The 24,891-nt window shown below is 40.2% G+C and overlaps 1 protein-coding gene across 5 annotated transcripts in view; it reads right to left on the reverse strand.

The window, feature by feature from the left end:
* LOC147443362 (beta-galactosidase 1-like) overlaps nucleotides 1-22,814 on the reverse strand; it is a 152,224-nt gene extending 129,410 nt beyond the window's left edge. For 2 of the 5 annotated variants that reach the window (XM_086529239.1, XM_086529238.1), the window contains exons 1-6: nucleotides 22,500-22,813; nucleotides 10,705-10,800; nucleotides 10,409-10,521; nucleotides 7,974-8,040; nucleotides 7,800-7,892; nucleotides 7,562-7,699 (exon numbers count right to left, since the gene is read on the reverse strand). In XM_086529239.1, coding sequence (XP_086385365.1) covers nucleotides 7,562-7,699; nucleotides 7,800-7,892; nucleotides 7,974-8,040; nucleotides 10,409-10,521; nucleotides 10,705-10,800; nucleotides 22,500-22,664 — 672 coding nt within the window. In that variant the 5' untranslated portion in view covers nucleotides 22,665-22,813. Of the gene's footprint in view, nucleotides 1-7,561; nucleotides 7,700-7,799; nucleotides 7,893-7,973; nucleotides 8,041-10,408; nucleotides 10,522-10,704; nucleotides 10,801-22,499 lie in introns of all 5 variants that reach the window. The other 3 variants (XM_086529241.1, XM_086529243.1, XM_086529240.1) reach the window with 2 other exon arrangements.
* Nucleotides 22,815-24,891: the final 2,077 nt, after the last annotated feature.

Consider the following 24,891-nt stretch of genomic DNA (forward strand, 5'->3'; position numbering starts at 1 on the left):
ATCAAAGGTGAGAATCAGCTATGAACCAATATATTTTATAAAGATTTTTTCTTGTTTTAACTCTAATATTTCTTTTAAATGTTCATAAGTTTCAAGTGTATGAATACTATGAATCTTTTTTATTTTTACTCACAGTGAGATTAATGTTGTGTAGATTGGAATTGTGAGAATCAAGGAGAAGGCATCAAATAATCTCTCTTGGCCATTTCTATTTGCAAAGCGTTCTAGTTATTTTGCCAGTAAGGTTTCATTGTATATATCTAGTGAGAACTCACCCTATAAAGGGTCATGAAAGAAGTGATAGATACCACTCATGGACTAAAATGTAAAGAGGGCCCTCAAATACTTGGCACCTAAAATAGGTTTCATAATAAAAATTAAATACTACTCCACCAAGAGGTGATGAGGAATTTGAGGGCTAGGATTTTAGGCTAATTGTGTGCAAGATTCTTCTCTCTTACTCTTATGCTAAGTGTATGTGCAAAAATCATGTCTACATCTTCTTTCTTACATGCTTTCACTATCTAGACTATTCTGTGTGTGTGTGTGTGTGTGTGCGCGCTTGGTTTTCTTGTCTAGGTTGTATGTACTTGGGTTTTGGAAGAAATGGTGAAAGGTTGATGGTTATGTGTGTGAGGAAAGATTGAAGGATTTTAACTTCATTCTCCTGAAATTCTCCCGATAGTGCATGCTACATATGTTCTTTATTGGTTGTTGAGAAAGAATCAAAAGTTTCAATGGAAAGAAGAGCATATAAAATCCTTGAGAAAGTTAAAGGAGCTACTTCTTCTATCACCAACCTTAACGAAGGTAGACTTTCAGTGTGAAAGCCCTATGATTGTTACAATGGATACAAGCCCTACAAAGATTGATGGGCCATGGGAAAGGATGGCAAAGAAGGAAACATGTATGTGTGTGGTGAGATTTGGACCTAAAGTTATGTATTCTCATCAACGAGAGGGGTTCTCCTATACAGGCGCTCGAAGGATAGTAAAAATCCCAGACGCTTCAGTGCTATGAGTTAAAAAAAAAACTTTTTTTATATAAAACCTACGGGTTTTTTCCCAAAATGCAAGAAAAACCCCTTCTTGTAAATGATATTTTGTTAAGTTTTACATTTATCAAATAAAAAACCCTTTAATTTGAACTAAGATGCTTTACTTAAACTTTTAAAGTGCATCCCTCAAGAAGATTATGCATTTGTAAGGAGGGAAATGTGGGGAGTGGTTACAAAATTGAAGTGTGGCCAGAAGTACTTGATAAGGGCATTTGTGGTCAAGGAAACTGATAGTTTACCTCTTCTTGGATAATGATAAATTGTTCAACTCTTGACATTGCAATTTTCTTAAATCCACAACTTATGTATATTGCATGGAAGGAACATCCAATGGCAAATATGCTATTTAGAGTAAGGTATCAAAATGAATAGGCCATGGTTGTTGAGGAAGATGATGTAGGTAAAATTTTTTATATTACTGCTCATGCTAAGGGTGACCGAGTTGAATCATTAAATGCTGTATGTGGTTGAATGATTTCTTTTTTGGCACTACCTAAGTACTTTGGAAAGAAAAGAGGATGATTTCGTTTGGCGTTGTATGTGGGTGAATGCTTTTTTTTTTTGGATGTTACCTAAGTACTTTGGAAAGAAAAGAGGATTGGCCTGATTGGAAATTCATATACAAGGAAGGCATATGGGTTATTGATACTCGGGAATCATAACAAAGGGTTGGAACTTCATAGAGAGTATCATATGATAAGGAGACTCAAACAAAGGTCATCAAGGAGTTTCACGAGAGTTTATGGGCTAGAGACCAACGTGTATGGGAAACCTTTGTCAAACTATAAGAAAGGTTTTGGTGGAAATAATTGTACAATGATGTATCTCAATTTTTGGAGTCTTGTATAAGGTTTCATTTCTATTCAAATGTACAACATTGTGATGGGCTACACCCTACTTCCCTATTAGCCATGCATTGCAAATGGGTAGTAGATGTGGTAGATTCGTCTATGGTATCTGAGTCCTGACTACAATCAAGGATAGGAAACACAAACGTGACATGCAATTTCCATCAATAGATGCAATTTATGGTTTTGGTTGTGTCTAGCAAATAACATCAAATTGATGTAAATTGAACAATTCGAAAGGTGAAAGCCATGGGGAGTTGTTGTTTTTGATCCATAGGTTTCCAATCAAGAAGCCATATCCAAGCTTCTTAGGCATGTCATGCGCTATGAAAGTGAGGAAAACATTTCTCAAGTTTAGATATTAAACTTTCTCTCACTACTACTAACAATCTAGAAGAGAATGGTAAATTTGAAGGTTGGCATACTCTGATCATCAATGCTTTGGGCTAAGGCTTGCAAACTTAAAAAGGAAAGTGTCCAAGACTACTTCCTTATGCTTTATAGGTTGATTGTACAACACATAGCTCAGTCACTACTTGTATGCCTGTTGAATTGATATATGGTTAGAAATCCATTGTGCCTATTGAGGATGCAATTCATAAATGGAATCTATTGCTTTAGGAGGATGGAATTTTTAGGGAAGATCTTCTTGCTTTGCATATAAAGAATTAAGAAAGAAATCATGAACGTATTGAGATTGCAGTAGCACATTTGAGTAGAGAAAATGTTGAAGAATAAAGATAGGTTTGATAAGAGGTATATGCTCAGACCACATACCATATTACTACCTCCTTTTTAGTTTTCATTACCTAGAATATTTTTAGATTACATTTCAACTAAGAAATTCAAGTCTCCGTGGACAAAGTCATCACAATCACCATGCTACGAGATGGAGGTTGACCTCATGATCTCTCGCTTAAGGAGAAAAAGACATTGCCCACCCACCTACCATGTTGAGGTACGCAATCCAACTCCCTATGTATAGAAAAAGACATTGCCCACCCACCTACATTGCCCCCCATCCCTTGTCTGCCACATGTCCTCTCTCACTTGTGCCACACCAACATTCATTGTCAACCTTGCTTGGACACCTCGCTCCCTTGCTTGGCCAGTCACTTACCTTGTGCACATCCACTGGCTACTTTGTAGACACTTGGTAGCCCCTTTTCTTTTCCCACTTCATCACAAAGGGGGATCTTTAACATTCTCCATAATTAAGCTCATTAGGGAAAATTCATGGCCTTGGATGAAACATTGTTGGTGCTTTCTCATATGAGACGATGTGTATTTTTGTTGTTGAATATGAACATGTCAAAGTATCATGGTAGAGTACTCGCCATCGCTATTATTTGAAGAGCTCCCTATTATTTCAAAAAAAAAAAAACATCGGAATAAAATACCCTTCTCTATGGGAGGGCATATTTTCATTTTTCCCTTCTAAGGACTATTTATCGCAAAAATTACAAGTAAATTTTTAACTTAGCGATATGTTTTGTGAACAATATAAGAAGGTAATGTATTTGATAAATATTATTAGAAGAATTTCTATTTACAAGCCTTTCTAAAGGTCAAACCTTTTCCACTAGAGGATTGGAAATACATGAATTCTAGAAGAGACTCTTATTTTACATATATGTTCCATTTTTGATGCTACATCATGTCTGCGTTTTCTAAATTATATGGGCATCTTATTAATGTCCTTTCCCTTCCACTAGTAGGTACCCTATTTTGCTACCGTTTCTTAGAAAAGGGAAATATTTAAACAAGCACTTCTAATGACACTGATGAAAATTTGACCATATGATGGAGAAAATGCCGTAGGAAGGGTAGATGGGCATCAAATCCTATTGGGTTACTACCTCGCATATAAATTTTGATGCAGGTAGTCGTTCTCCAAAAATAGTAAGCAGTGTGTGAATCCATTGTAGATGTGTCTAGAGATCATGACAAGTTAAAAAAGTTTATTTGAAATGATTTTTTAGATAAAAAGAGTTTTTCCACAAATTTAGGGACTTTTTGAGTTGTTTCACCGTTGTATGTTCAAAATGGGCCGTTTTAGGACAAAAAGGATAAACAATGGGAGTGAAATGACAAAGATTAACCATTTTTGGGTCAAAAATAGTTATAAATGCCACATCACTCACGGTGCCATGATTGCAAGCAAGCAGTGGTTTCTTATGGCTAAATGCTAGCTCTTCAGTCCTCTTTGAAGAGGATTTCTCCTCGAATTCTCAAGGTTAGGATTGTCATGATAATCTAAGTGCAGGTCATCTAGAAATAAAAAAGATATACACACTAGTAGGAAGGCAATTTTACCGTCAAATTTTGCATAAATACGTCAAAGAATGTTGTTATACTTGCAATGCCCACCTCTCTCAGTTTTGCCACCACAATATATGCTGCATAGTTTGTAAGGCCCCCATATGAGAAGAAATCAATGGTGCACATATATTTGGTGGATTCCAGCTTTGCACATTGATGAGATCTCTAGTTGTGATCATGGATGGTATGAAGCAAATTCAAGGGCAGAATATTCCTTTTGTCGAAATATCTTGTCCGGTGGCGACCGAAAGACAATCAGAAAATGGCCGTCCGGTGGCTGGTGGCCGGTTGTCCGTGGTCTTTGGCCGGTGGGTGGATTTCCTTGGCCCATGGCCGAGTTCTAGGAGGACTTGTCTACCCAAAAGCGGCTACACATGGGCGCATGGGAGAGTCCTACTTGGACTTGGCTATCTAAGGGCAGTTGCACATGGGCGTTTAGAGGCTCCCTTACATCTATATAAGGAGGCCTTCTCATGAATAATTCGGTAGAATGGTGTGCACACTTGAGACACACAACACATCCTTGTGTAAGGATTGTTAGTCCCTTGAATTCCTACTTGCTCTAGTTGTTTAGATAGCCATATAAGCTCTACCTTGAGAGCACATGGGTGGATGACACCATCACTTTGTGATAGTGTGCTAATCTAAAGCTTTTGATTTTCCACTAATCAACTTTGCATTGTATCTCTCTCTACTCTCCTTGTTACTAGACCCTTATTGTATTCCACATTTCTTACAAAGAATACATCTTCCATTGTCAAAAGTGCAAGGTATATAAGCTTGAGGGTCTTAAAGAAGGTGGGCTATTGCATCGGTTATAGATCCTGTATAGGAAGTGGAAATTCTCTATGCATTTGGTCATTGTTCTTCACATCACAAATCACAAACATGATTCCATTTGGGTTGTCATAGGTCAGTTTTATTCTATGGTCGTAGTTGATGATATTTGTTCAAACGGTTGCATTAGGAAAAGTTTGGACTCAAAAATGGGCCTTGTAAGAATTGTTGATGTGGCATAGCTTTCAAAAAGTGGGCATCGGTAAATTTTTTGCAAATAAGATCCAAACTTTTCGGAGGTTGGATATTTGGAATCTAATCTTCAAATGCTATCTATTGATATATAGCATGCATGTATTGGACATTGCCTTCATGTAGATCTAGAAAAAGGTGATTTTAGATTACCGTAACGGTGACAAAACCTAGCTGATTGAAAAAAAAAGGCATAACTTTCATAGAATTCATCCAAACTTTTCGGACCTTGGCTCTTTAGAATCCATTTTTCAAGAACTTTCCAATGAGAGGTCATATCATGGGGTTCTAAGCAATATTTAGAGGGGTCTACCGGGTTGCTTTCTTTTGTACAACTTTGATGATGTGGCACTCTTAAAAGGCCCAAAAATGAGTTCAAAATTTTCCTAATGGGTATGATACGTTAAGTATCAATGACTAATGGTCAAATAGAGAGTAGACACACAAGACATTAAAAATTTGAGGAAGTTCTCCATAATTATATATAGATTTGTTATACATTTCTCATTGCAATGTGTGACAAGAACATTCCATTATAAGTGGTATCCAAGATCATATTCATATGTAGCTACATATCTCTTGTTGTATCGTGCAACAAGCACAAGATCACTACAAACGATATGCAAATGGAAACAGAGGAACTGTTACTTTGAAAAGAGTTACTGGGTGTTTCTACAAGTTCTAGATCATCATTAAAAAATTATGCTAGAGAAGTACCCAAGTTGTCTCATAATAAGTAATGATGATGATACTCAAGAATATCATGAAAGTTGACTAAAAGTTAGAGCTACCTACTAACTCATATATACATTCAATGTTCCATGTGAGTTGTTTAACAAAATGGCTCAACACCACAATCAATGTGGTTGACATGTGCCTTTATAAAGCCTTGACTTCAGCTTGATGAGCTAGAATGTATTTTGGATTACCAAGAGGAGTTTATGTGATAGCATTTGGTACAAAAACAAACTTGAGGAAGGTTCTACTTGGGAAAACATTAGTGTTCTCAATAAGTGATTTTGATCTCTTGTTTTCAATGGAAAAACCTTATCTACAAGGGGAGATTAGTTCCAAAACATGGACCCTATAGGAGCCACGACCCGCTGGGGGGGGGGGGGGGGGGGGGGGGGGGGGGGAGGCTATATATAGGCTTGGAATGTATATAGGATGGATGGCAATGATTCACTTGTCTCAAGTTTCCTAGCTTCTAGGTCAAGGGCTCTAGGGAGCTATTCAGAGGCCACAACTATGGATGCTACCTAGCCAATTATCTTTACACAAAGGGAACTTTTATGTGAGGGGGCCAAAAGATGGGATTGTAAAACAGATGTTGCTTCCTTTGTCCATTTTGTTGGCGTAGAATTAAAAAATAATGTCAGCTTTTAGGCATACAGGATAGACATTTAAGATAGTTGTATAAATGAAGAAAAGAGGAATTGGATTCGATCGTTGCTTGGGGTGCAGGATAGCTAGTGAAGATCTAGCCCACCTTTTCATGGAATTCCAGGTGATCAGAGGCCTGGCAGGGAAAATATGCAAGTGGATCCAAAGGACATGGTAGATTAGGCTCTACAAGACTGATATGTTCCTTGGTGGCAAGAAGATGGGTAGCCCTGCTATTCTTATCTACACTCAAACTATCAGACACTTCTTCTTTCACCATATATGGCAAGCGAGGAACCGTCATGTGTTTTAGGGAGGCCTTGATGTGGCAAGATTATTCTCAGATATTATATAAGAAAGTAGAGTGATGATCTATACGCGCTGAAGCAAGTAAGATTTGGGAGACTGGTCTAGGGCTACCCATGACATGTTGTCAACCTAGGAGAAGTAAAATCCTAGAGCTATAGTTCATCGATGATGAATAGCCTTGGTGAGAGGTGGTAGACATCCATGCTGTAATCTTCAACACCTCAAGGCTCGGCCGTTTTGTAAAATTTATGCTGTGCTCAATACAATACACTCACAAATTGTGAGTTTTGCCCCCCCCCCCCAAAAAAGATAGTTGTATAAACCTTCATATAGAAGTCAAAATGTATGTCCCTTGCAAAACTATCTTACAACTACATATTTGACATTCCCACAACATTGCAAATGCAACATGTACAAATTTTGACATAAACATTTTATTGTCTAACGTTACAAATGGGGATAAGTAATGTGTTGTAACTAACAGTTTTGCCTTTATGTTTCTTGGAAGAAGGAACAATTGATTGGTAAACATTATCACATCAATTTATCTTGGAATGTCATGAAAAGCTTATATAATTTACCAAAGAAAGGATAAGTCTGAAAGGAACTTTACCACAGGGTCTGGTGCATCAGGTTGTTTGCACATAATCCATGGGACACTCGTGTTTAGTCCAATTGCCATATTTGCAGCCCACATAGCATAGGCATATGCAGAAGTGTCCTTTTTATAGGCTCCAAACTCATTCTCAATCTGAGAACCACAAGTTCAATAGTATCCTTTCTTGTTTATGATGTAAAAAACATTTGAAATGCAAACTCTAATAGACAAGAAGAAATAGCATGGACATTACTTGTGCCATAATGATGGGCCCTCCTTGCCATGAAAACATGTTTTGGTCTTTCATCATTTGAACTATTTTAGTTGTGAAATCTTGCATTGCTTTCTGCAATCAAGATGAATGGCACCGTCTCAAAATCAAGAAAGGTTGTCACGTTTAATTTTATGATACAAACAATATTCTCACCATGAAAATGGTGTTGTTTGTTCTCATGCCTACATTGTCTTGAAGGTATAGCCACACTGGTAGTCCGCTGCATAGGATATAGTACATGAGAAAGAAAGAACAAGTTCTATTTACACAAAAAAATTGCATCAAAATCAATATGATTTTTTATGACCATCCCTCTTTCAACAAAATAGCTTCTTAAATGAAAAGCTTAGCAAATCTTCTCAATCTTCCTCTGTAATTACTCAACTTTGGCCAAACAAGGATAAACCTTTTCTGGTGTGTGGAAGCTATTTCTCAAGTTGAATTTGCATCAGCACCTAAATAGGTATCTCTTATGAAACCTAGGGTGAGTCCACATCCCTTCATTGCATTAATTAACCTCTTATAAAGTCAATTTATTGCTTAATATTGCACACAATTCAATTTGACAACAGTGAGATTGGGATGTGACCAATTGAATAGATTGTAGGCATAGTTGCACCAATTCATCCCTTTACAAATTCATAAGGAATTTCAACACTCAACCCTCTCAAATTAAACAACAAGCACAATTGAAAACAACTAGGTTGTAGCTAGGCCAAACCTTTGAAAGCTCTTTTGTTGCGACCTTACCATAAATTTTACATGCTCTATAGACCATACTTGAAAGCTTTTTTGACCATAGTTGTACAATCCTCTAGATTATGTTTTGAAACTAACCATTTCTCCCATGTCAAGTAGGATTAAAGGGACAACTAGTGTAAGCCATGGATTAACCAACCCAACGAGACCCATCCAACATTCAAGCTCCAGTTTCTTCAAACTCATTGGGTTGGTTGTAAAGGGAATAAGTGACTCCTTCATGTACTAGAGGCAAGATTGTCCCTGCACACATACTCGTTACATCCACCTTATGAGCAAAGAATATCGAGGCAAACTCATAGAGGTGGATTTCATACATAGAGGGAATTTGGTAAAGTAAATCTCTATGATTTTGTGAAGCTATTGAGAGAAAAGAGAACATTTGTGCTGCATACTAGACACCTCAAAAACATAAGGGGCGGCAAGCTTTATGCATCATCACCATTGCACTAGGTGATGACCACATAAGATACATAGATGATGCAAGGACTTTTTCACAAGCATGGATAAACTTAGAAAGGTTGTTTTATGCTAATTTTATGTACTAAAATAGAATTTTGAAAATGGAAATTTAAGGGCTTCCTTAGTAGAGAAAGGAAGGAGATAGTTGAACGGGCTCAAATTTGCTTGTGCTCAACTATAAGAAGAAAGACAAAGTGGTGGTACTTCTCAAGCACTTCTAGAGATACCAAAATATCAGAAGGACCCAATACCTTCTCTTGACAATGTCATATCTCCCAAGAAGGAGGACAAAGGCCTTATACTAATTGAGGGAACTAGGCTCTAATACCCTTGACAACCACCAAAGTCTCTTTCCTAAACATGACCACCAGAATCTTAATTTTTGCATTATCACTAGGTTTGCTTTGTTATCATGTTACTCTTTTTATGACTCGAGCTTAAGGGGATGATAATTAGTAAACCTATGCTTGTGGTAGGCGATGTGACCTATTCTTAGGCTCACATATCCTAACCACGAGGTCTATTTGTCTACCATGCCACATGATACATCAAGTGATATGAACGCTTGTGGTGTAAACCAAGGTTGCATTCCAAACTCATATTTATCATTCTTTCCATACGATACAATAAATACACATATTGGTATTAGTACATACCGTACTAGTTGTTACTTGTACACATTCACCAATACACATCCATGCATGCATGTATCCATGTGTATTAGGTTGTAGACATATGTATGTATATATGCATATGTGTGCATGTATGCAACCATGCAAATGTAGACATGTACATCTGTTTGTACTTAGTACTTAACGTATTTTTGGTATTATTCGTGACTACACATACCCTACAGTGGTTTTTATTGTTTTCTATGTACTATATTTATCATACCTATCCACCTTGGTGTAAACACTACATGCCATCTTCAAACTGTGTGAGGCATCTCTAATGTACGTTTTCAAGTGGATTTATGCAAGATAGTCGTATTCATCTCTCACTCTCTTTCTCTCATTATATAGGCAATTCTCTTTTGCATCATGAGTGCACTCACTTGTGTCCACCCAAATGTTTAAAGGGTATTTTGGTAATTTTACCAAATATTCATGTGAGGGGAGAGATAGAGCTATTGTGTGCCTTATAATGCATATTTTTACACATGTTTTCTTGACCCACTTCACACTTGTATGATCAAATTGCACAATAGGGATTGTCATACATAAATTTTGTAATGTTGTCTATTTGAGAAATTTATTAATGGAGCACACGAAATAAACTGTTTAGCAAAAGATTGTGTGTTTGCCTAACCTATTGCTGCCAAAACCAAAGAGAAAATTATATGAAATAGAAAAATTGTTGAGAAGTACCCAAAGTTCCACTCAGCATTGATGAAAGGGCCAATGCGAAGGTTGACATAGAGGCCTGCTTCTTTTACCAGATTCAAGAACTTCAAAAGATCTAGATTTCCCTCAAAATTGTACTACAATATGACAAAGAGAAGATCAACACGTGTCATGAAAAAAAACTGAATGTGATTATGACCCTAACATGAAATTCTCTTCCAAATTGTGACATTTCTTACCTAATATATGCATGCACAACAATTACCATACATTTCAAAAATTCTACATGATGTGTGTTATTTGATCTAAATAGCACTTACTTTGCCCTCTTCTGGCTCATGTGCATTCCAAAAAACATAGGTTTGTACAACGTCCAAGCCTCCTTCTTTTGCATTTGATATCAAACTCTCCCACATCTGCAACACACACACACACACACACACACACACACACACACACACAATTATTTATGCCATGGTCACAAGTTCTTTGAGTAATTGAAAGGCGTATATGAAATCCAAATTTTAATATCACAAGTTCACTTTTCTATACATCAGTCTCCTCCATTTCATGTACATGGAGAATGATTGTCATGGGCTATCAAATTAAAAACCTTGAATGTGTTTTGCAGCATAAATGTAAATGATAATGCAATGGAGGTAGCTAAGTCTTCTAAATAAAATGTTTATTATTTAGATATGTAGCAAGGAGAGCAAGCTTTATAGTAGTTAATACAAAACCTCAAATTGAAGAGAGTTCATGTAAAAAAATTAAATGCATGCACTATATTGTACGTAATTTTGATATCTTAAAACCTTAGAATGCCAAGAAATTGTGGTAAATTTCATGTCAAAATGAAAATCAATACTTGAACAGACAAGGGTTGTTAATATTATCATTCACCCCAATTTCTCATCTAATTCCAAGGTCTTTGTCAGATGTTAGCATGTACTCAATGCCCGCTTTTCAACATGTATCTCACTTTGCCGTTTTTTGAACACTTATGAAGTTGCACTATGAGAAGAAGCCATCAACACACACATCTTTGATGGGATTTCAACTTAAAGGTCAAAGTGCTCATTGTTGTATCATGTTTGTAGATACTCTATACTAGCAAACAATTGATTGACGTTAGCCCGTGGCAAGTCGATCAATAGATAACAGTCGATGACCGGCATGGATGGTGATGGCTGTGGACAATGCACATCTAATGCCCAAACCACCTATGCTATATCCACTAACCTATCATCCTTGCTCAACACTATAAGGAGTCTATTGCCATGAGCTAAAGCATCTAATGTTGTGATATCAAGCCCGTGCAACTTGTATACCCTATTAGCTTAAATTGTCTAAGCCGTCAACTAAGATATACCTTGAGAGTGCATGGGTGGACAACTTCATCACATTGTATCAAGTTGGTCATAAAAAAATTATGATTCTCTTCATTGTATAATTTACAACGTTTCTCTACTTTCATTTACTGCAAGAATTGCCTACAAATTTATATTTATTATTAAGTGATGCTGTCCTTTTCAAATGTTATTGTTGTTGGTGCTACACCATTACCCATTTATCCACCAGCTTTCATGGAAGGAAAATATAAAGGCACAAATTACACCTTATAGAAATTAAAAACCTTTGCAATTTGGGATTTCTAAAAATTGTTGATACAATGCTGAGACCAACTCGCACAGACCCAAGTCCATTTCAACCCTTGATTTTAGAAAATTCAAGTCAAACAATTCCTCCTAATGCAACCCTTCTACATGTGCAAAAGAGACAAAGTGTAGATGCTCTATGTGCCATTATCATGTGTGTAAGTGACTGTCCTCAGTTTGATTCACCACATCACCAAAGTACATGAATCTTAGAGTATGTTGGCTCGCCAATATGAGGCTTACACAATCATACCCTAATTCAAAATTTAGAAATCAACTTGAAATTAAAAATCTTGCTGAAGGGGAGAAAGTGGAGGTCTTTATCAAGCACCTAAAAGACCTCCATGGATGAGAAGAATGAAGCCTTCAAAGCTTATTGGAAAGACAAAGAATTGGCCAAACAATGGTAAAGAAGAGCTTGAAAGATGGGTCTTCATGAAAGAAGTATGCTCATTAGTTTAAACTCCAATTGTTGATGGCCTTGAGATTTTAGATAGTGAAGCATCTTGACACATGATGAGTACAAGAGATTGGTATAGTTTCTAAAAGCCTCTACAAGAATCCATCAATATAATTGTCGATAATAATGCTAAGTTTCCTAGTTGAAAGGTTTGGAGCCATCTGTCTTTTAGCAATTACCAAAAAAAAGAAGCATCTCTTCAAGAAGAAGATGATCTACGTTACGACAGTCACAAATCATGGTCTTATAGTTTGCTTTAAGAAATCAATATAAAAAAACTTGGATTCTGAAAGCAAAATAGTGGGTAAAGGAGTATGGTGGAATTATCTTTATCAATGATCATAGAAAGGTGCAGAAAGAGTAGACCTAAACTTTGTCATGAGAGATTCGGTGACCTTAGTATTACATACTACAATGTTAAATGAGATGTAGAAATTTGGGATGGTTGCATATACGCTTACAATTGCATATATGAAAGAAGTATGTGAGGCTTGTATGATAGGCAAGCAGGCATTTTCTGTGGTAAAATGTCTATTTCTACTTTGGGTAAATCTTTCTACTTTTTTATTTTAGTTGATGATTTTACAAGGAAGATATGGGTGTATTGCATTCATGAGAAGAGTGAGGTTTTTAGTAAATTCCAATTGTGGCATAAAATTGTAGAAACAGACATGAAAGAAGGTTAAGAAGCTTTAAACAGATCAAGGAGGGAAATTTATTGCAAATGTATTCAATTATTATTGCAATGAGCATGGCATCAAGCGTTAGTTCACCACTGCTCACACACCACAACAAAATGGTATTGTGAACACAATAATCAGTTCTAGAGATAGAAGTATCTCCCTTTGCTTGTCAAAGCCAATTCCAACACATGCACTGGAACATGCACCTAAACTGCTATACACTGGAAGAACAAGAGTCAACTGAAGCTAGAACTGGAACTTCCATCCTTAGATGGACAATGGAAAATTAAAGAACATCCTTTGCTTCAAGAAGGGAAGATATCCCCTCTGTCATCCATAATCCACAATCCGGTATAAAAGTGCAACCGAATTGTCAACATGCTATGCATCGGATAGGTAGCTCTATCAACAATCCCAAGAAAGACGTGCATTTGCAAAAGGCACAACAAATCTGCCAATCCATCTCCTCGAAGAAAACACACAACCATACAAAACTCCCCCAAAAGTGATGAAGAAGATCCTAGTGTTGTCCAAGCACTTCTCTCTGAAGAAGAAGCTGCAAATAAATAGCTCCACCTCTGGATCCAACAATCGCATGCTTGATCCCCTTGCGGGAAGTCGCGGTAGGATGACTCCATCTAGGAAGAAACCAAAGCAATCTAGCATTGCTACATATCTTGCAACTTCCATTGAGTCCCCTCGGTGAGGAGAGGTTGGGGTAAATAAGGGTAAAGACGAGGAAGTGGTAGACAAGGATCCAAGGCCTTCACATACTCAAATCTGCCCCAAACTTGGAGAAAACCAAAAAACAACAACAAGCTTCTTCTCTCTCAATTATGTCAAAAACCTCACCGGATCAGCCAAATCCGAGCATCCAAGGTGGTCATATCACCATAGGGCTCTGATATCATGTCAACGGTGACAGCGGAAGATGCACTGAAGACAAGAACTGGATCGTGATCTGTTGGACACCTCGACTCCGACCTAGAGCACCTGCAATGCCAAACACATGAACAAGGCCACTTGTGGAGAAGAGAGATCCCTGAGGTAGAAAGAGACAGGTCATCTAAGAATGAGAGAGAGAGAGAGAGAGAGAGAGAGAGAGAGAGAGAGAGAGAGAGAGAGAGAGAGAGAGAGAGAGAGAGAGAGAGAGAGAGAGAGAGAGAGAGAGAGAGACTTGGGAAAGGCTATTGATGCTAATAACAAGCTGCTCATACAAGTGACCAAAAACATAGAACAAACATGGCAACTGGATAGACCTGAGGTACACACAACTACGGCTGCTACTGACACTTCCAACTGCTCTTGCACATGAGACCACTAACACGGTCTGCACATGGGCATCACCTCCAACATGCTCTAAGAGCCTAGATCTAATGCATCTCCTCTTGGCTAGATCGTAATGCATCTCCTCTTGGCTAGATCTAGATGTGGATCTAGATCTTGGATGAGAAAACCTACCACTGCATGGTCAAAAGGGCCTATGAAAGGCTACCTTGAGGCGGTACTACACCGTAGAGGAACTCCATGCACTGACCCTGCTACCCACCAAAAATGATAGGGTTGAGTGTTGCCCAAAATGTTGAAATGGAAAACGTTGGGCTGAGGAAAAAGTGATTCACAAATCACCACCCCCTTCTACAATCCTAGGGCTGCCCACCATGGGGTCTGTGCTCCCAAGAGTATTGTGCACCATGCCATCTGATTGTGCCCTTGATCACACCTACATAGAACCAAGAGTCCAGGTTGGCTAGGTAGTCAACACTCGTGACTGGGGAAAGGAAGGAAAAAATAGGTAGAGGCACACTAGGCCACATGAAAAATACTGGCAAGGCTAGGGAAAAATACCCCCATCCTGCAAGAGCCTAATGGCCATGGAACTGAGCCAAAACCCAAGGCTAAACATATCCTGACATGAGAAACCTACCTCACATTGGCCGGGCACAGCCACAAAACAGCCCTCACTCCCTAGCACATGTCCTTGTGAGAAACTGGAACCAACTATATGAACCAAGAGAGATGCCTGAACTCTTAACCTTAGTCCTACTAGCTAGTATGAGCAAGTGACTACTTCCACTCATTAGAGTTTTTGTTTTTTTCGACAGAGAAAATCCAATCCCTGCTCTGTATGATCTCTTCATATTTGGCCATCACAAGGTTTCTTTTGAAAACTTAGATGTTTCTCGCTTTCCAAGTTTGCTTGAGGAAAAAAAAGCGAACAATCTACGTGCAAACTAGAATGGCTTGATTTCTATAGATCTTTCCTCCCAAGAGGAGATCATCCTTGAAAAAGGAAATATTCCAAGTCTTCTACATCCTATTTTCACGCTTTCCCTGCAAGTCCTCTCGTGGCTAGGCAATCTTTGAAAAGGTGGTTGGGGTCTTCAATTGTCGCTTTGCATCCTGAGCATAGATATGTGCCAATTCCTTTGGATTTTACCTTGATGCCAATAGGAATGGCCGCCATGGCACCTTCCAAAGGCATAACTTCATTAAGCTAAGCAAAGGCAGATTCTATGTCACGTGACACATCCCAACCCTATGTGTCCATGGACAAGCTACACCACAACAGGGTTCAGTTAGTCCAGTCAGTTTAGATTAGCAGTGATCTGGCACTTTTGTGAGTCTATTCGTAGACCGTGCATGCCCAGTCACTTAGCATAGATGCATATCCTCCGGTTGCACATACCATGATCATCGAAATTCCCATCAGAATCCATTAGCATCAGTTAGGGGAATTTTCCAATGCATTTAACCTATTTTCCTATTTTTGGTTATTTTCCACTTATTATTTTTAAGTGACTTTCCAACAAAAGTAGGTAGGGCAATTTTGCTAAGTTAATATATAAGCAAACCAAGTTAGCACTTTCTGGCAGAAGAGGCAGCAGGAGCTTCTCGCTCAACACACAACTTCTCAGCAGTACCCCCCCTCAGCACCCACAGCAGATCCCATCGCCACCCTCATCACACCCTTGGCGTTTTCCTTCCCCAGTGGAGCCTCGCCATCCCCTTCTGGCGTTTTGTTTCCCCCTACAAGCAGCCCTACTGCTAGCTGTTTTTGGTCGCTAGCAAATCAGCCAAGGCCAACGTTTTTGGCTCACAAGAACCAGCGTTTTTGGCAGCAGATTTCCAGCCATTTAAAACGCAGCTTTGATAGCAGTAGACCCAGCGTTTTGACCACAGATTTTCATCAAGGAAAAAACACAGCTTTTACTAGCGTTTTCCAGCAGGTAATCAGCCCTAACTTCAGTCTTGGCATCACAGATAAGCAGCATTTGCAGCATACGATCATAGCTACAAAAACGCAGCCCAAGCTTGGCTTGATCATCGTTTTTATTCAGCCCTAAATTCCCTCAACAAAAACAGAGAATCTCAGCCCTTAAGACAACAAGAAACAGTCATTTTCAGCCACCAAGAAGACCATGAAAAACATCAGATAGAAGACTACAAATTTCAGCCATCGAGTCGTCGTCGTCGTCGTCATCGGCATAGTCCAAGTTGCATCAGTCCATTGCATTCGCATTGTACACATTTGTGCAATCAAAGTAGACCACTCTCGCCGACGAGAGTGGGGCCTTCGGAGGAGGGTTTTACAACCTCTCGGTGTCGTATCTCTTCTCTCTCCTTCTCTCAGTCTCATTCACTCGCACGCACAATATCCACTCACTTTGTTCGTGATCACAACACTCTACAAGACGGAAGGATCTCTCCTTCCCTAAGAACTAAAAGGAACCTTGAGCAATAAAGATCACTAATCTTGAGAAAATACAACATTCATTCCACTGCACCTTACATTGGTATCAGAGCTTTGGAAGTGTTCTGCATTACTCAAGGAAAGAACCACAAGAACCACAAGATTTTTTTTTTGCTTGTTGCGATCGCACGAACCCAAGTTTACTTGGGCATGGCGATTCCTAATCGTGTTTTGTTGAAGAATGACACGGATCCCAAGAAAGAAGGGCTTGTCCAGCCTCCCCTTGTGTCTCTTTTCACTCATTGAGAGCGGACCGTGCACTTAGCGGCCGGCCAATTGACGTGAGGTGGGAAAAAGCAACCTTGGTGTGAGCACAAGGCCACCAAGGGGTGCGCCTGCAGAAAGGTGTAGAACTCGGGTGAAGAGAAGATCCTTCTCCAACGCGATTTGCAAGCGAAAGAACACCTCAAGATCATCAAGAACCCAAGATTCTCACCAATCAAGGACCTCAAGAACCCCAAGTACCCTAGACCCTCAAGACTCAAGAACCCAAGATTCTCACGAATCAAGGACCTCAAGAACCTCAAGACCCTCAAGAACCCAAGTTCCTCGCGAGCTTAAGACCCCAAGATCATAGTGCATGGTCGTTACCCGAAGCGGAATGGATACTCCGCATACAGGTGATGAGCATGAGAGAGGCGACGGAGACTCGTCCCCACCTGAAGATGATTCCTTCAACCCTCCCCCTTCTCCATCTACGCCAAACCCTCTGGAGGTAGTGGTCAATGGCCATGATGGATAGACAAGAAGCAAGTCGCCTTGCTCAAGACCGTGAGCGCCTTGCTCAGGAACGTGAGCGCATTGCTCTTGCAGCAAAACAAGAAGAACATCGACTTGCTTTCGAACGCGAGCGCGATGTACGAGAGGCTCAAAAGGAGATTCGTCATCAAGAATTTATTTCCCACATCCTAGCCTCGAAGACCGAACCACCCAAAGATCGTGGGAGTTCGTCAAGTGGCGCAAGCCACGACGCGGATTCCAACCATCTAGTTACAGAAAAGTTGACTTTCAGTAAGTATGACGGTAAGATGGATGCTACAGTTATTCATTCTTGGTTGCATCAATTTAATGCTTATTTTGCGAAAACTAAGAAGACAGGAAATAGCAAAGTTTTGACGGCCGCTATGTACCTTGCCGGTGATGCCATCAATTGGTACCACGCATGGCAAGAGGCACAGCTAGCCGCACACCTAGAGGCAGCTGACGATTTCACGCCCCTCTCTTTTAGTTGGGCTGATTTTCAAGACAAGCTCAAGGCGCGGTTTATGCCACCTCAGTACCTTGCACAATTGAAGGACGATTGGCGAGCTCTCAAGCAAAATGGTATGCCGGTTATGTTTTTTTCTAATCGTGTTTTGCAGCTAGGTACCCAATTACGCATGTCGGATGATGAGCGCAAATAGGTTTTTCTCTTTGGATTGGAGGAGTATATCAAGTACGATATCGAGGTATTCGATCCAATCGATCTCAACAAGGCGGTAGCGATTGCTCTTGCAGAAGAGATGAAGCACAACAAGGGAAAGCCTAAGGAGAACAAGACTTCCACAAGTACCTCACAGACTTCTCAGAACCCTCAGAACGGTAAGAATGGTAAGAATGATAACTCTTCTAACCAATCTTCCAACAGTCTCTCATCAAAGAATTCTTCCAATGAATCTAAGGGTAAGGCTAACACAAGTGCTAAACCTAAGCTTACTCCAGATGAAAAGGTAGCACAAGGAATTGTAGGAGGATACATCACGTCGGAAGAACAAAGCACTTATTCTAAGGAAGGTCGCTGTTTTCATTGTCACATTAAGGGTCACATACAAGAACATGTCCTAAGCTTGAATCGAATGAATCTAAAGAACCCACAACACCCACTACATCTGTCAATGCAATGAATGATAACACGAGTGTGCCCCAAGTTTCTCAGGACCCTCCCATTGATGATTCTCTCATTAAATGTTATGGTCGTACGTCGGGGCACCGTTTTGTCATATTGTTTGACTCAGGTAGTATGCATGATGTGATCAGTTCCTCTCTTGTTGAGAGAGCCTGCCTCGAAGTTAGTCCGAGATCTCCTATCGAGGATCTCTGGCTTTCGTCTTGGTATGGACGCTCTCATCATCGAGGAATGCCTTGATGTGTTGTTTGCAATCCAACAAACTGCCTTCACTAGAAGATTTGTTGTTTCTCCTCTCTCAGGATGTGATATGATTTTAGGCATTAAATGGTTTCGTGATAATAACGCTCTCCTGAAATTTGTGGCTAACACTATAACTCTCAATGTCAACAGTGATTCTCCTATTGTCATTCATGGAGAGGACATTGCTCCTTCTCCATCTCTTATTGCTAATATGCAGGACAAGGCTGAAAGGATTCGGGATAAGGAGATTCTCTCAATCTCTTTTTCTCCACATCATGACACACAAGATTTGCATGATTATGAGAAGCATGATGATTTGAATGATAATGATTTGGATGACAAAGACAAGCATGATGACTTGCACGAAGATGATGCGATTGATGATGTGTTAGTTGATGCTGTTCCTAGCAAAGCTAATCTCGTTGTAGATTCGATCAATCACCAAGAATCGATCTTGGCTTTCGAGTCGAGGTCCACAGATCACCCACAGGACGATTCGATAGATCCCAAAGAAGCGATCTTGGCTCTCGAGCCTTGGTCAAAAGTACCCTCACAGGAAGTATTGTGTGTTCGCATGATTGATACGCACGCATTGTTTGAGTGTTTCATTCATGAAGGTTTCCTGTATTTCAGTCAGCATCATTATGTGATCCCTTTTCCTAGGCATGACATATTGTATGTTGAGCACGTTTCTCTCATGGATGAGCACGAATGTATGCGGATTGTTCATGAAAAGCTGAAAGGTATGTATGTAAGGAAGTCGCATTCCATGTCTCTTCCTTGGCATGACACAGTTTCCGAAGGAGCACATGATTGTATGAGCACCAAGTATGGGCATTTCCATTGTGATTTGCCACAGTTGATTGATTTCGATCAAACAGAAAAGATTCGACCTCATTGTTTGCATGTGTTTGATGAACGGGTTGTCACTCCGTCTCTATGTTCATCTACATTGCATACACAGTCTTTAAAGAAGACAATATTTTTTTCCTTCACTTTACATGGAATGGGTATGTTCATGGTTTTGTGTTGGAGATGGTTTCAGGAATTTTTAGCAATGGAGATTCTTGAAGACGAAAGAAGCAGGTCTCTAGACGAAGTTGAAGCATCAAAAGAGCCATAGAAGACTTTGAGTCGCTTTCGGTGCGGCTCAAAGAAACAAGCGTTGCATACCTTTATGAAGTTCAACTACCGCACGACCCACACATCAGAGTGGGCCGGCGAAGAGTCCCTTCCAGGATTCCGGATGCTGTTGGCGATCTCCCTCGATGCCATACAGTTCGGTACCAATACCTCACTTTGAAAAGGAGGGGATGCCACGTGACACATCCCAACCCTATGTGTCCATGGACAAGCTACACCACAGCAGGGTTCAGTCAGTCCAGTCAGTTTAGATTAGCAGTGATCTGGCACTTTTATGAGTCTATTTGTAGACCGTGCATGCCCAGTTACTTAGCATAGATGCATATCCTCCGGTTGCACACAGCATGATCATCGGAATTCCCATCAGAATCCATTAGCATCAGTTAGGGAAATTTTCCAGTGCATTTAACCTATTTTCCTATTTTTGGTTATTTTCACTTATTATTTTTAAGTGACTTTCCAACAAAAGTAGGTAGGGCAATTTTGCTAAGTTAATATATAAGCAAACCCAAGTTAGCACTTTCTGGCAGAAGAGGCAGCAAGAGCTTCCCGCTCAATAGGCAACTTCTCAGTAGTACCCCCCCTCAGCACCCACAACAGATCCCATCGCCACCCTCATCACACCCTTGGCGTTTTCCTTCCCCAGTGGAGCCTCGCCATTCATTCTGCTGCACCTTACATCCTAGCTACCAAGTATCTATCAATAGATTTATTCAACCAAGGCTTAGATGAGGACATTGCAAATAAAGAATCCTCAATTGATGTGTGTCTATTCTAAAGTTGGTCACTATTTTTATATCCACGTTTGCCTATTATTTATGTGTATGGATTTAGAGTAGGACACGTGACTCACTATATGTATACCCTTCATATCATGTGCATTGAAGGCCTAACTAAAAAAGCCTAATCCACATATTTTTCAAGAATACAATACGCCCGTTTTCTATTCAACCTGTGTATCTCCTTTGATTGATATCCTTTGGTATATTGAAAATGTGTCAAAAATGGGGCTAGATCACCCCTTCTATTGAGCTCATGTGCTAGGTTCATATATTTACAAGGGTGACCTTGAGAGTGTAGGTTGTCTTAGAATCTCTCTCGACAAGCCTCAAGAATTCTCTTCCAAAATCTGAGAGTCAAACCCACTTGGAAAAACTTGAGTTGGCATATTTGCATTAATTATGAAACCACAAATTTAAAGTCATCAAAGGCTATACATGAGCCCATGTTAGGCTCTTTCCTTCTTAGTGCAATGATGTAACTTTACTTCACAATGCAGATGCATTTATCGTGAATAGCAGCATGAGAAATTATAGCAAGGATTCATATTAACACACTATATATCTTTTAGGATGATGTTGAAGGAGAGATAAGAGGTGCACAAGGTATGGCAACAAACACAAAGACAATGACAGAGAAAGAGAGAGGGGGGTGGGTATGCTAAAGAGATTACTCTAGCCAAACTCTCACTCAATAACACACTTCTGAAATGAGCCCCCTAGGGGAAACTCTATATTACCTGGTGATGTAGACAATTATACAAGCTAAATAACACTAAGTCCACTAGGGGCAACCCAAACACTGTAAGTTTCGGGCTTGATAAAATACAGAAGAAAGGAGCAAACGATAACCATGAATGCAACTGACATACAAAGATCTAGCAATGACACAATCCTCTACACCTCATTCTCAATGCCAAATGGATGGTCAAAAACACAAGGAATCTTTAATCACAATGAGCATTAATAAGGCTCGCAAAGCTTGAACAATAGCGTTTTCACGAGTCGTAAGCATTGAGATATAATTAATTAGGTCAGTGAATGCATTTTTTCACCAAGTACCCAACCTTCAGAATGAGTATAGTCCCCCTTGGTGTTGGGCTATGGTTGGTGACAATTGAATAGCTAGGCAGACAATAGAGGGCTACGATAAAGTTTTAGGAGGTTCCCTTACTAGCCTAGCTACAAGCAAAAGGACCATTTTCTCCCTCTCTCCAATACTAGACATATCCAGAGTCGCCACAACAAATTAGCCAACCATCCAAAGTTGTGGAATTGAGCGAGTGTTTTTTTTGGGTAGGAATCTCATGCAAGACACACTAAGACCAATATGTGTGGATGAAAGGTTTTAGACAACAAAATTTGGTCTTATCAAGGGCAAAAGTTGGTGGTGCCGTAGTCCGCGCACGCACACGCGCGCACGCACACACACACACACAGCACGCTTGTGTGTGTGTGTGTGTGTGTGAGAGAGAGAGAGAGAGAGAGAGAGAGAGAGAGAGTGTCAAACCTCAGGGGTGCTTCGGGGGTAATGAATGGAGCCGGAGAATAGGAGCTTGGGCTGTTTATCAAAAAGCAGGCCTCGCGCATCGTAGCCGATGATGCTGCCTTCCACCCTCATCATCACCATCACCATCACCACAGTAGCTACAATTGCAAATGCACTTCTCTCCATGGCCAGCCACGCTCTGCTTCCTTGGTATTCTGCCTCTGCCTCTGCCTGTCTGTCTTCCTTTCAAGTGAGCGGGTTGCTTATTGCATAAAGGCCTATAAGCGAGTACTACATTTTGGGTGCCTTACAAGTAAATCCTCTTTGCAACCACCCTCCCCCCCCCTCTCTCTCTCTCTCTCCCTCCTCGTACACTACATAACAAACTTCCTTTCATTCTACCAAAAGAAACCTTAATTCCTGTATCTTTCACTGTTTCATTGCACGGCTTCAAGACGTGACAAAAAAGAGTTGGTGGAGTTCACAAGGCACTCCTTTCCGGCTTTATGATTCCAATCCAAATTGGACAAATATTACCTATGAGCTGTGCGCACAAAAACCCTTGATGACTAATTTTGACAAAGTCCTACACTTTGAAGCCCTAACTCAAAAGTAAACCGTCCTAGGCCTAGTACCTACACATTTGGGAAATTGGGAGAAAGGGAAACACATCATCCACCTGCCATTGCATATCTACTAGTGGTCCAAGCTAGCCTACTCGTCGGTCTATCCCACTCCACCGCCAAAGCGGTAGTTTAAAGATAGTGAGAAATAAGAAGAGAGACAACACACCCTCTACATTTTTTGCCTTCTAAAACAAGCCTTAGTGAAGAAAAGAGTTAACCATTCATTTGACTTTTGCATGTGAAACATTGAATGATCAAAATCTTCTTGAGTACTTTACGTTTTCTTTTGAACTATACATATATATATTGGCTCTGCACGAAAGAAATCCCATTAGTTATAAAGATACCCCTAAGATCCCTCCATACCACACATGAAGAAAATCCCATTACTTATCAAGATACCTCTAAGATCCCTCCACCACACCCCAAGAAAATCCGTGTTGCAATTGCACTTGCACTCTCTTGCACCCTACGCTCGCCTACACTTGCACCTGCACGTTGCCCTCTCCTGCACCCTGCGCTCGCCTACACCTGCACCATGGGTTGCCTGGCAAGTTCACTTCAGTCTCGTATTTCCACTGTCAATTGTCTCCAAGATCGCCCCTTAGGCCCACATTTCTTGCTCCAACAAGGCTTATTTCTCTTAGCCCTTAACAACCTATCATTGAGAGAGTCTAGGGAGCGCTACCTCTGCTTTGGAGAGAGAGAGAGAGAGAGAGAGAGAGAGAGAGAGAGAGAGATTCTAAGCTCATGTGTGCCACTTAAGCTCAAACCCCTTGCTCCATCAAGGCTATAGCTCGTCATCAAAAGTGTCGAGGGAGCAATGTCTCTACTGAACACACACACACACACACACACACACACACACACACACACAGAGCTCCATCTCCTCGAAGCAGCCCTTCATCTCCCTCGTGAAATCTTTAAACAATATCCCTTGACCAGGACGAGAGAGAGAGAGAGAGAGAGAGAGAGAGAGAGAGAGAGAGAGAGAGAACTACTAGTTCTCATGCAACTTGAGAGTTCTCTCCTTTTGTGGTTTCAATCAAATATACGTGTGGTATAGAGAAGAGAGAGAATCTGCTTGGATACCTCTCTCATTTCTTTTTCAAAATGTGTATCACATACTCGCTCAAAAAGAGTGAGTGAAGTCTGTATTAAAGCATAACAATAAGATACATCAACCCATGATGAGTTGAGCCATGGTTGCAACATCAAAGATAGAGAACAAACCTTTGCCTAGAAAGTCCATAATATTGGAATTTTTACAAGGAAACCCGTAAACTTGAGAGAAAAGAAAATAAACATAACCTACATATACAATACGAATTGTGCCTTGCAAGCCACCACCATGACTGGATTGCCACCCCATCCATAGTGCACACAACACAAGAAAAAGAAGAAACCTGGAGCCATATGAGATTGACAACTTCTATGAATCAACAAGACCCCACAAAACACCCAAAATAAAAAAATGGTGAAGCCGTGACGAAGCAAATAAATCATGGCCAATCGATGGGCTCCATTGAGCAAGGTAACACTGTCATTGTCATCCCACTCCACCATTGTTAGCCGCATGTCCGCAACAACAAAACATGACCATAGCCTTCATGTCGGCTCATAAATGAGTTAGGAGGGGGTGGCCTCCACCTGCTGCGGAAATATGGAGTTGTTGATGAAGAACTTGTCCACATCGTAGAGGGACAACTAGAGGCCCCACCGAGGTCAAACCCTGCCATGCGTGCTACAAAGCATCAGAAAGAGGCGAGCCAATATCCATGATTATT

This window comes from Adiantum capillus-veneris, chromosome 14, assembly GCF_014529385.1.
Source record: "Adiantum capillus-veneris isolate H3 chromosome 14, ASM1452938v2, whole genome shotgun sequence".
In the NCBI taxonomy this organism is placed as follows: domain Eukaryota; kingdom Viridiplantae; phylum Streptophyta; class Polypodiopsida; order Polypodiales; family Pteridaceae; genus Adiantum; species Adiantum capillus-veneris.